The 11,531-nt window shown below is 45.9% G+C and overlaps 1 protein-coding gene across 2 annotated transcripts in view; it reads left to right on the top strand.

Annotated features, from left to right (window-relative positions):
• The window catches only part of CREBBP (CREB binding protein), a 124,459-nt gene that overhangs the window by 104,533 nt on the left and 8,395 nt on the right, over positions 1 to 11,531 (top strand). For both annotated transcript variants that reach the window (XM_021719092.1, XM_008071123.1), the window contains 6 exons: positions 183 to 250; positions 3,957 to 4,107; positions 5,793 to 5,939; positions 6,587 to 6,700; positions 8,291 to 8,456; positions 8,804 to 8,971. In XM_021719092.1, coding sequence (XP_021574767.1) covers positions 183 to 250; positions 3,957 to 4,107; positions 5,793 to 5,939; positions 6,587 to 6,700; positions 8,291 to 8,456; positions 8,804 to 8,971 — 814 coding nt within the window. The remainder of the gene's footprint in view (positions 1 to 182; positions 251 to 3,956; positions 4,108 to 5,792; positions 5,940 to 6,586; positions 6,701 to 8,290; positions 8,457 to 8,803; positions 8,972 to 11,531) is intronic.

Genomic DNA, 11,531 nt, shown 5'->3' with positions numbered 1-11,531 from the left:
TGCCCAGGCGGGTCTCGAACCCGCGGGCTCCGACAATCCACTCACCTCAGCCTCCCAAAGGCGCGGGATTACAGGCTGAGCCACCGAGCCCGGCTCAGTAAAGTATCTTAATACTACATCTCATTGGTTTGACAACATACTGTTATATATAATCTGGTCATACCCATTATTATTTTTTGCAGCTTTGTATGTGACAACTGCTTGAAGAAAACTGGTAGACCTCGAAAAGAAAACAAATTCAGTGCTAAAAGTAAGTTTGGGGACGATTTCTGTTCCCTGTACTAGACATTTCAGAAACTTGTATAAATTGTCCCTGTTTTCCTTTGGTACCTCAACCCATGGTTTTGGAACTCAGTTGTCAAAAGTTTTTTTGTCTGTTAGTTTTTTCTAATGCTTTATATTTGTCTTGTCTTATTTTAAGAGTTCCTTATACGAAAGTCAACTTTTATGATCAGTGAGTGTTTTAGGTAAAAATTTTGAAAGTTTAGATATGGTAAATGTAAAGAGAAAATTTGTTAACAGAATCTTCTCAAGTGTCTTAGAACTAAGATTCTCCAATACTCCCTGCACATTCTGGTGTATTGTTGTGGCCAGTATACCCTGACCCTGGGCCCCCATGAGGGCCACTGTGGCACATCAGATAGGTGCTGGATCCTACCACAGAGGGGCATGAGCCTCTGCTGCCGGGATGGAGTCCGGTCTGTAGTGGTAATGCCTGTCCATAAGTAAAATGTTGCCTGTTGCTACTAGAATTAACTTTTCATGCATATACATATACATATATATATTTTTTTTTTTTTTTGAGACAGCATTGCTTTCAGAAGGTTATGATTACTTTATAGGCTGGGCACAATGGCTCACACACCTGTAATCCCCTGGGGAGCAAAATTGAGAGCATCTGTTTTAGAGGATCCATTCTGAGTGAGATACTAAAGCAACTGAGTAAGCTAGAAACTCTTCTGGGCCAGAACTCCAGTAATCAAAACAGAATTAACGAAAGAGCTCTGTCTCAGTAGAGCAGCAGTTGCAACTAGAAGAAGCAGGTGGCAGGTATGTGGGGGAGTGACCAGAGGACCCCGAGAGCTGGCCCAGCCCCAACTTCTACCCCAGAATCCAGAGAGTGATGGAGAAAGACATTTGGTTTTTTGGTGAATGTTCTTGACAGTTCTAAATATGGAATATTAACTGAGAAAAAGGCCTTTAGAAAACAAGTGTCAGCCGGGCTCAGTGGCTCAGCCTGTAATCCTGCGCTTTGGGAGGCTGAGGTGAGTGGATTGCCTGAGCCCGCGGGTTCAAGACCCGCCTGGGCAACTTGGCAAGACCTCATCTCTACTATAAATCAAAAACTAGCCGGGTGTGGTAGCGCGCGCCTGTAGTTACAGCTACTTGGAAGGCTGAGGCGGAAGGATCACCAGAGCCCAGCAGGTCGAGGCTGCGGTGGCCGGGAGTGGCCGCTGCACTCCAGTCTGGGCGACAGAGTGAGACTCCAACTCAAAAAAAAAAAAAAAAAAGTATGAACAAGTGGCTAAATCAGATGACACAGAAAATGAAAGTGCTGTGAGAATGAGGCTGCACTGTGTTCCTAAGCGGAGGTGGCCCGACCTGGCATTCTGAGGTAGATCCCTGCACTGTCCATGCTGCTTCCTTGTGTGATCACAGGTGTCAAATAGTCTGGGAAACTGGTTTTTAAAAAATAAATGAAAATGGCCCTTCTCTCCTCCCTTGTGCCTTTGTGCATGGATGCATTGCAGCTCCTTGGCAGGGACGTGTTCCACATCTGTGAAGTGGCCGGCACCTCTCTTGTCACAGTACTCAGTTTGATGCTTGTAACAGAATTGTTAAAAATTGTTCAGTTTGAACACGTGTTATATAGTACAGTTATTTCAGGTGATTTGAAAAAAAAGTAAAGGCCTAAGGTAAAAGACGGATTTCTTCTATTTGTTATTTGAAAATCATAGTGTGTAGGGTCACCTGTTCACATGAGGAAGAGGCAGAGTCTTGCTGCACTGCTGCAGTGTGGCCTCTCTTAGCTGTGTCTCAACTCTGAACTGGAAGCCACCTCATGGGGGAACAAAATTTACTCAGTAGCTGCATGGGAGTGAGAATTTGAGAGTCTTCTTCCAGGGCTTCACTGAGAGTAGACAGCCTGTGTGTCCCTTTGCTGAGTCTGTATGTCTCAGAATGGTTGTCTCGGCCACTGGAGAGTGCTCCGTGTAGACTCAGAACCTGAACACATAATCATACAGCGATGTCCAGTATAGATCTTCATCGAAGTGCAAACTCAATCTTATATCCACTTTCCCCTTATTTTTTTAGCTTTACATTTTTGTTTTTTCTTTTTTTCCTCAGTAATCGCACCTTGAATAGACTTCATTGGCTATGATACTGCCACTGCACAAAGCTGGGGTTTTTATTTCTTTGCCATTGTACTTTTTTCCTTTTAAGTCCCTTTTATCCAAGTATGACTTATATACCCCAAAAAACCTCACCATTGGTTTGTTTATTGCAGAAAAATGAAATTTAAAGAGTTAATCTAAATTTTCCAGGTATTTCTTGACTTCATTAGGAGTCTTCTAAAATTCCAAATAGTTTTATAGTTTATATTTATCATCTATGTTAGAAATATTAAAAGGTCAGTAAAGAAGAAAATGTCGGTGATGATAAAATGCTTATTAAAAAAACAAAGAAGAAAACATCTTTAAAATCCCATATCTAGGCCAGGCGTGGTAGCTCAAGCCTGTAATCTCAGCACTTTGGGAGGCCAAGGTGAGAGGATTACCTGAGCTCAGGGGTTCAAGACTAGCCTGGGCAACTTGGTGAGACCTCGTCTCTACAATAAATCAAAAAATATAAGCTGGACATGGTAGCGTATGCCTGTAGTTCCAGCTACATGGAAGGCTAAGGCAGAAGGATAGCCTGAGCCAAGCAGGTTGTGGCTGTAGTGACTGTGAGTGTACCACTGCACTGCAGCCTGGGCAACAGAGTGAGACTCCGACTCAAAAAAAAGCAACCCCCTTGGGTCCTCTCCCTCTGTTGGAGCTTTTCTGTCTTCTCAGTACATCCTGCTCTCTTAAAAAAAAAAACCATATCTTTGAATAACCAATAAGAGCCTCTTGCAGCTTTCCTTTCTAGTCTGTTGTACTCATGTGCAAGGAGTTCTCTATATTGTAATATAATGTTGTACCTCTGGGTAACTCTTGTCACAGTGGCCACCCTGGGGCTGTCCCTAGTTAGGGAGGGGTGGTGAGGGAGAGAGGAGCCAGCCCAGGAATGACTGCCCTCAGTGAAGCTCGGAGGCATCATTTACGTCCTCACTGAGGTGGTGGGCTAGGGCCAGATTTGGATACTGGTACAGTGTCCTGTCTTCAGGTATTAGAATGCTCCTGAAGTGGCAAACAGTCCTTGGCTGATGCTTGAGTAGTTAGCCCTAGAATTTTCTTTCCGAAGGGTGGTTGTGGGAGCAGCAAACAGCCTGGCTGGGGAAATCTGCAGAGATAGCTGTGTAGCCACCACCAGCATGCTGAGCCTCAGGGCCAGAGCAGAGCTTGTTGCACCTCTGCATCCCTACCTCTCCAGGGCCAGGAAGGGCTGGGAAAATGGGGAGGGCACAGCCTGGGCACCCTCATGCCTAGCTCCCTCCATTCTACCCCGTTAGACCCAGTCTGATTGGGCCACCCTTGGCTTTTCTATCCCTTACTGTTAGAAAAAGATGAAAGTATCTGGGCATGTAAACATTTTAAGGATGTGGATTGCCTGAGATTCCAGAATCCACCTTTCCTTTATTAAAAAAAAAAAAAAAAAAAAAAGTCATAGGACAGATTTGATCCTTTTCTGTGTTTGGAGAAAATTAATCTTTTAAAATAGCAGACTGTATGCAAAGAAGTGAAGTCTAGTCTCAGCCACTGTCTTGGCAGCCCTCCCAAAACCTTCTCACCTGCTTCTTCTGGACTTCCTAGGGCTGCAGACTACACGATTAGGAAACCACTTGGAGGACCGAGTGAACAAATTTTTGCGGCGCCAGAATCACCCAGAAGCCGGGGAGGTTTTTGTCAGAGTGGTGGCCAGCTCAGACAAGACCGTGGAAGTCAAGCCTGGGATGAAGTCACGGTTTGTGTGCTCTGTTCTCTACACGCTGCGCAAGTGGTCCCCACACCTGCTTGCCAAAAGCCTGCTCTCTGCCAGGCTTTTGAGTTTGATGTCATCATTCAAAGGCTTCATAACAGCTAGTGCATACAGTAGTTCCCCTAGCCAGTTTCCCTTTCTGTGGTTTGTTTCCCAAGATACAGCACAGTAAGTTATTTTGAGAGGGAGAGACCACATTTACATAACTTTTTATTGTAACTAAAATTGTCCAATTTTATTATTCTTGTTAATCTTTTACTGTGCCTAATTTATAAATTAAATTTTATGGCCAAGTACAATTACTCATGCCTGTAATCCCAGCAATTCGGGAGACCAAGGCAGGAGGATTGCTTGAGACCAGGAGTTCGAGACCCTGTCTCTACAAATTTTTAAACATTAACTGGGTGTGGTGACGCATACCTGTAGTCCTAGGTACTTGGAAAGCCGAGGCTGAAAGATCACTTGTACCCAGGGGATCGAGGCTGCTATCGCTGGAGCCCAGGAGGTCAAGCCATGATTGTGCCACTGACCTTCAACCTGGGTGACAGAGCAAGGTCATGTCTCTTTAAAAAAAAAAAAACAAAAACAGGCTGGGCACGGTGGCTCACACCTATAATCCCAGCACTTTGGTAGGCCAAGGTGAGAGGATTGCCTGAGCCCATGGGTTCAAGACCAGCCTAGGCAATTTGGCAAGACCTCATCTCTACAATAAATCAAAAAATTTACTGGGCATGGTGACACTTGCCTGGAGTTCTAGCTACTTGGGAAGCTGAGAAGGATCCGAAGGATTGCCTGAGCCCAGCAATCGAGGCTGTGGTGGCCATGAGTGTGCCACTGCATTCTAGCGTGGATGACAGAGTGAGACTCTGATTCAAAAAAAAAAATTATGATATGAATAGATGTATAGGGAAGAACATAGTATGTATAGAGGTTGGTACTCTCCCTGGTCTCAGATATCCACTGGCAGTATCATGCATCTCCCCCATGCTTTAAAGGTGCCACTATATACCCCTTTCCTTCTTTCAAAATCCCATATTCAGGGCATCCCCTTTGGGTCCCCTCCCACTTTGGGAGCTTTTCTGTCCTCTCAATAAATAACTGCTTTCTCAAAAAAAAAAAAAAATCCCTAAATGAGATTCATTAGCAGAGATACAATTCCCCAGTAAGTGAAACTGTCATAAAGAATTGAATCCCAGCCGGGCTGTGTGGCTCAGCCTATAATCCCAGCACTTTGGGAGGCTGAGGTGAGTGGATTGCCTGAGCCCGTGGGTTTGAGACCCGCCTGGGCAACTTGGCGAGACCTCATCTCTACAAGAAATCAAAAAAATTAGCTGGGCATGGTAGCGCACATCTGTAGTTCCAGCTACTTGGAAGGCTGAGGCGAAAGGATAGCTGGAGCCCAGCAGGTTGAGGCTGCAGTGGCCGGGAACGGCCACTGCACTCTAGTCTGGGTGACAGAGTGAGACTCCAACTCAAAAAAAAAAAAAAAAGAATTGAATTCCAGCTCTGTGGCTGCTTAGGCTTTGGGGAGAGCTCTGGGCCATTGTCCCAAGAGATGGTCACACCTTTAGCTCTTCTGCATTGACCAGGTTTAGAGCATCAGATCTAGTATGTAAAGCACCTTGCAAACAATTGCATTTGCAAACATTAGGCTCTGGCTTTTGTTTCAGGTTTGTGGATTCTGGGGAAATGTCTGAGTCTTTCCCATATCGAACCAAAGCTCTCTTTGCTTTTGAAGAAATTGATGGAGTGGATGTGTGCTTTTTTGGAATGCACGTCCAAGAATACGGCTCTGACTGCCCCCCTCCAAATACAAGGTAGTTTTCCATCTTTTTGGGGGGGTGTATGTCTTGCAGCAATATGCTGTGTTGTATTAGACTAAGGGTCTGAGCATCATAAAGGAGCCTCTGTGCTTTTGTACTGTACTGGTATTAAGCCACAATAACTAGTCAAACTAGTTAGTTTTGTTTTCCACTAAACTAGTGGGAAGTGAAGTATTCAGATGACTGGCAAGCACATCTTATGTTGTGCGTGCGCATGGGCCAGCTTGTGGTCGTCGTCTCCTCTTACCTAAGGTGGGTAAACCTAGGGCACTTGGGGTGGGGCTGCCCCATGCACCTGTACAGAGGAAATAACTGTGCTAGGAATTATTTCCTGTTCAGTGGAGAATCTAGGTAAGGGGGAACAGGAAGTGGCTTTTTTCAGTTTGCCCTGATCCTTTTGTGGCTCCGTGATGAGTGGTACCATCCATTCTGTAGTTCAGTGACAAAAACCAAATGCCATTTCACTGGTTGGCAGTGACATCAGTGACTGGTGTTTTTATCACATCCTATGTAGTGGCCAGAAATAAAACTTATCTCTGGAGGGGTTTTTTTGGATGCTTGTGTTTGATACCAAGTTTGAGGGATGCCCTGCATTAAGCATGTTCCCTTCCCCCTGCCCCCTCCCGCCCCCCGCCCCACAGGCGTGTGTACATATCTTATCTGGACAGTATTCATTTCTTCCGGCCCCGTTGCCTCCGGACAGCTGTTTACCATGAGATCCTCATTGGATACCTAGAGTATGTGAAGAAATTGGGGTGAGTTTGGATTATTCAGAACCTCTTTTTTTAATTTTAAGTTTCATGTGTTCTTATTTTTACATCTTGAAATCAATTCAGAAGTCCCCAAAGATCCTTTTTCAGGTTGCTCCCCAGACACTCACATGTCTGGCCCCTAGACACAGTGCAAGCTTTCCCTGCCTTTACTGTCTTTTCATTCTTTTTTCATTTGAGTCTTTTTTTTTCTAACTTTATTGAGGCAAAATTTACCTACAATAAAATTCACCTATTTCAGGTTTATGATTCATTGGTTTTTTGTGATTTTACCAGACAGTGCAACCATCACCAGAAGTTTGTTTCAGAACAGTTTTTTGTTAATCCCTGCCCCATCTCTGCCCCACGTGACCACTAATCTACTTTTTGCCCCTATGAATTTGTCTTTTTGGATATTTTTGCCCCTATGAATTTGTCTTTTCTGGATACTTTGCATAAGTGTAATCCTGCAGTATGTGCCTTCTTGGGTCTGACTTCATTCTCCAGCACTTAGTTTTTATACTCCAGATCTGTCACATTCCTTTCCCAAACTTGAAAAGATTAGAAGTATTTCATCAGAGGGTCTTTAGTAGAATGAATGAAATTTATGTTGCCATTAACCTCTTAGAGAGAAATACTCTACTGAACTGCCTTTACAAGACTTAAGAGGAAGGAGATAGTAAAATTCAGGCTGGACATGGTGGCTCATACCTGTAATCCCTGCACTTTAGGAGACAGAGGCGAGAGGATTGCCTGAGTCCAAGGGATCAAGATCAGCCTGGGCAACTCTGTGAGACCTCGTCTCAACAATAAATCAAAAAATTAGCCAGACATGGTGGCGCTCACCTGTATAGTTCCAGCTATTTGGAAGGCTGAGGTGGAAGGATCGCCTGAGCCCAGCAGGTTGAGGCTGCAATGACTGTGAGCATGCCACTACATTCCAGCCTGGATGACAGAGTGAGACTCTGGCTCAAAAAAAAAAAAATCAGCCGGGCTTGGTGGCTCAGCCTGTAATCCCGTGCCTTTGGGAGGCTGAGGTGAGTGGATTGCCTGAGCCCGCGGGTTCGAGACCCACCTGGGCAGGCAAGACCTCATCTCTACAATAAAATCAAAAAATTAGCCGGGCGTGGTAGCGTGCACCTGTAATTCTGGCTACTCGGAAGGCTGAGGTGGAAGGATCGCCGGAGCCCAACAGGTTGAGGCTGTGGTGGCCAGGAGCAGCCACTGCACTCTGGTCTGGGCGACCGAGTGAGACTCCAACTCAAAAAAAAAAAAAAAAAATCAGTGTATCACTTTGAGTCATTACACTCCTGGGCACTTTCATGAGGCTACACGTTTCCTTTGCAGGATTGGCCCCACCTTGTGTGTGCACCCCTGAGAGGGAGGTGTTTCAGGGCTGATGTTCAGGCTTAGATTTGCACAAGACAGAGTTCCAGCCTCAGCCTCCTCCACCCCTTGGCATGCTGGTGTACACCCTCTCTTTAACAAGTTCCACAATAGCATTATGGATTTTTCTTTATAATTCTGTCCTTGCTTTCGCCCCTACTTCTTGTTTCGCTGACACTTTCGTCTGATTTGTGTGCATGTGTCCTGCAGGTATGTGACAGGGCACATCTGGGCCTGTCCTCCAAGTGAAGGAGATGACTATATCTTTCATTGTCACCCCCCTGATCAAAAAATCCCAAAACCGAAACGTCTACAGGAGTGGTACAAAAAGATGCTGGACAAGGCATTTGCAGAGCGGATCATTCATGATTATAAGGTACCCAGTGCTGAAGGAAGGTAGAAGCTTTTGTTACAGTTGAGTGAAATATATTTGTGTGTCTCTTCCTCTTGTACTCACATACTTTATAATTATGTTTACTTATAAGAATTAGAAAGCAGAAAAATAAAGCATACATTGAAAAATGTAAAAGCATTCTCTATAGTGGATCAGGATTTTTGCCTGGTCATCAGAGCAGTACAGTCAGTGCCTGTTTAAATCAGCTGGTGTGAGTAGCCTATGCACACACACTAGGGTCTCCATTACCCTGGTGGGTGGCACATGTCTGGTCTCCAGGTGCACCCTATGGGCTCCTCATCTCACCACTGTGCTTTGCTCCCTCCCAGGACATTTTCAAACAAGCAACTGAGGACAGGCTCACCAGTGCCAAGGAACTGCCCTATTTCGAAGGTGATTTCTGGCCCAATGTGTTGGAAGAGAGCATTAAAGAGCTAGAACAAGAAGAGGAGGAGAGGAAAAAAGAAGAGAGCACCGCAGCTAGCGAAACCACCGAGGTACCAACACTCCTCCAAGCCCTGCTGCCTATACATCCCACTAGAGTTGTGGGAGGGGGCACCAGGCCATATTCGGGATGGCAAGGTGGGAAGTATGTGGTTGCTGCTAAGTTCTTTCTGTGGTGGTACTTTTATTTCCACATTCACATCGTCCCCATCTACAGCAGCAGGACACTGGTGGGCAGAGGTGCGGGCTCTTGGGTCTCTGCTCGGGGGATTCTCCTGGAGGGCTAGGGGGTCCACTTAAACTCAGAGAGCAAAGAGAGGAGATGTGCTGTCAGGGAAACAGAGGAATATGGCACATGTCACGGTCAGGACCCAGCCTGCTGTTCTCAAAAGTGACTTATTGAGGAGATGCTCAGCTGCCAGGCTCCTGTGTTTGGCGGTGGCTCTCCATGTGGAACTGTGCCTTTCTGCCCTCCCCCTGCATACTCGAACTGAGTGCCCAACAGTGCCAGGAGAATTGAACAGAACTCTATCCCTGCCCCCGTGGAGGGTAGGTGTGTTCTAGTAGGAGAAACAAAAAGATGCATAGACATATGTGAAGTGTGCTTGGAGGAGTGGTGGGGACTCTGAGGAGAAAGGAGCAACGGTGAAGGGGGCTTGTCAGGGAGGTGCCAAGTGAGCCAAGACCCACTCACCGTGGGAAGGTGCCAAGGAAGGGCCTTCCAGGCAGTGGGAAGGAACATGCCATATTTGTGACCATGAGGCTTCTTAACAGATGCCCAAGGAAGAGATGATTGGTTCGAGGCATCAGATTGGTTTGTAGCTGTAGGTACACTGAATGTGTGTGAATGTGAAGAGTAGTGACCCTAGAACTTGGGGTAGGTCACTACGACCTGTGAGAGAAAGCTGTGAATTGAGGCAGCCCCTATGTGTGTCTGAGTGGCTGAGTCAGTGTAACTGTCACAGACTGCTCTGGGGAAACAGGAGGGCTGAGCCAAGAGCCAGCTGGTGACATGTTACCATCAGGTGCCTAGTAGCATTCAGCAGGAGAGGGGTGAGGCAGGCACCAAACAGGCTGTAGGAGTTATCATTGCGGTGGCCTGGGCTACAGTGAGTATACACTGTTCCCGTCTTACACATGCACACTCAATGCACAAGTGATTGTTGAGCAGCTGCCAGATGCTACTCCCAGAGTATGTCATTTGCAGGACAACGATAGCGTCGGCTATAGTGAGACACAGATTTGTATCTCAGGTAGTTCCCAAAAAGAACTTTGAGACTGCTGCTTGAGTTCCTTGCTTAGGCCTCCCCAGAGACCAGATCCATCCTCTGACCACACTCCTAAGCCAATGTTTGGTGAATGAATGCTTGAGAAGTTCCTCCTCCTCGAGTTGGTTCAGGAGGACTATTGGAGCTGACCTTTGACAGTCACCAGGATTCCAGTGACTGACTCAGCATTCAGTCCCAGAGAGACCAGTGGATTTTGTGACCCCCAAGTGCCCTCTGTGTGCCAGGTGCCTTGGAGGAAGATGGCTCGAGTCAGAACTGCACCCAGGCTCGTGCAGGAGGTGGTGCTGGAATTCCTGTAGAAGAGGGAATCTGGGCCCACCAGTATGTGGAAGCCTCTGATGCCAGGTTAGAGTTGGTGCCCAGGTTAGAGATTTCTGAACTCCCAGAAGCACACTGCAGGGTGCAGGGACACAGCCCCTGCTGCTACAGGGTCAAGGACTCTGAGGGAGAACACAGGCCCATGCTGAGGCCCGTCCCAGGAGGGGGCACCTTCTGCGGTGGTAGTAATGGGGCTGTTCAGAAGATGAGGCCAGCACATAGAACCGCCGTCCTGTGTGTGTCCCGCTCATAGATGCAGCAGGCAAGGACATGCCTTCCTTGATAATACCTCAGGACCACATGGTGGGAGTCAGCTTCAGTTAGGGCCAGCACTTGGGGCACGATGCTGCTTTGCCATTAAAAGTCATGTTCTTAAGTCAGGGAAACAGGAAGATGTTTCTAGTAGTGTTAAGTGGGGGAGAAACAGGATGCAACTTGATGTGTATGATCCCATCTTTGTGAAGAAAAAGCACAAAAACATACATGCACAGGTAAGATTCCAAGAAGAAAAAAACCAAACTGTTATTGCTCTGGAAAGCAAAAAAAAAAAAAAAAGCTTTTACAAATTATTTGTCTTTATTTTCATGCAGTCAAATGTATTTTGTTTATAATTTCTTAAAAATAGACTTAGGTTTTTAGAAGTTTTAAGGCTTACACATGGAAATTGAGTAGAGTTCCAATATGTTGTAGAACCATTTCTCCTGTTACTGACATTTACCTTAGCATGGTACATTTGTTGCAATTGATAAGCCAATACTGTTACATTATTGTTAACCAAAATTCACACTTGGGTCAGATTTCTTCAGTTGTCCCCTAATGTCCCTTGTCTGCCCCTGAATCCCACTTAGGACCCCGTAGGACATATGGTTATGCCTCCTCAGGCTCCTTGTCAATGGGGCAAGGGTGCATTTGGGTCATCCTTCCCTAGACTGACACCCATTTTGTACTGCCAGAGTTTATTTCTTGTCTTGTTGAAAATGAAATTTTTTTTTTTTTTTTTTTGGCA

The sequence above is a fragment of the Carlito syrichta genome, unplaced genomic scaffold (genome assembly GCF_000164805.1).
Source record: "Carlito syrichta isolate Samal-C Ts95f unplaced genomic scaffold, Tarsius_syrichta-2.0.1 Scaffold314117, whole genome shotgun sequence".
Lineage (NCBI taxonomy): Eukaryota > Metazoa > Chordata > Mammalia > Primates > Tarsiidae > Carlito > Carlito syrichta.
The sequence above is the reverse complement of the archived record's forward strand: the minus strand, read 5'-3'. Positions and strand labels throughout refer to the sequence as shown.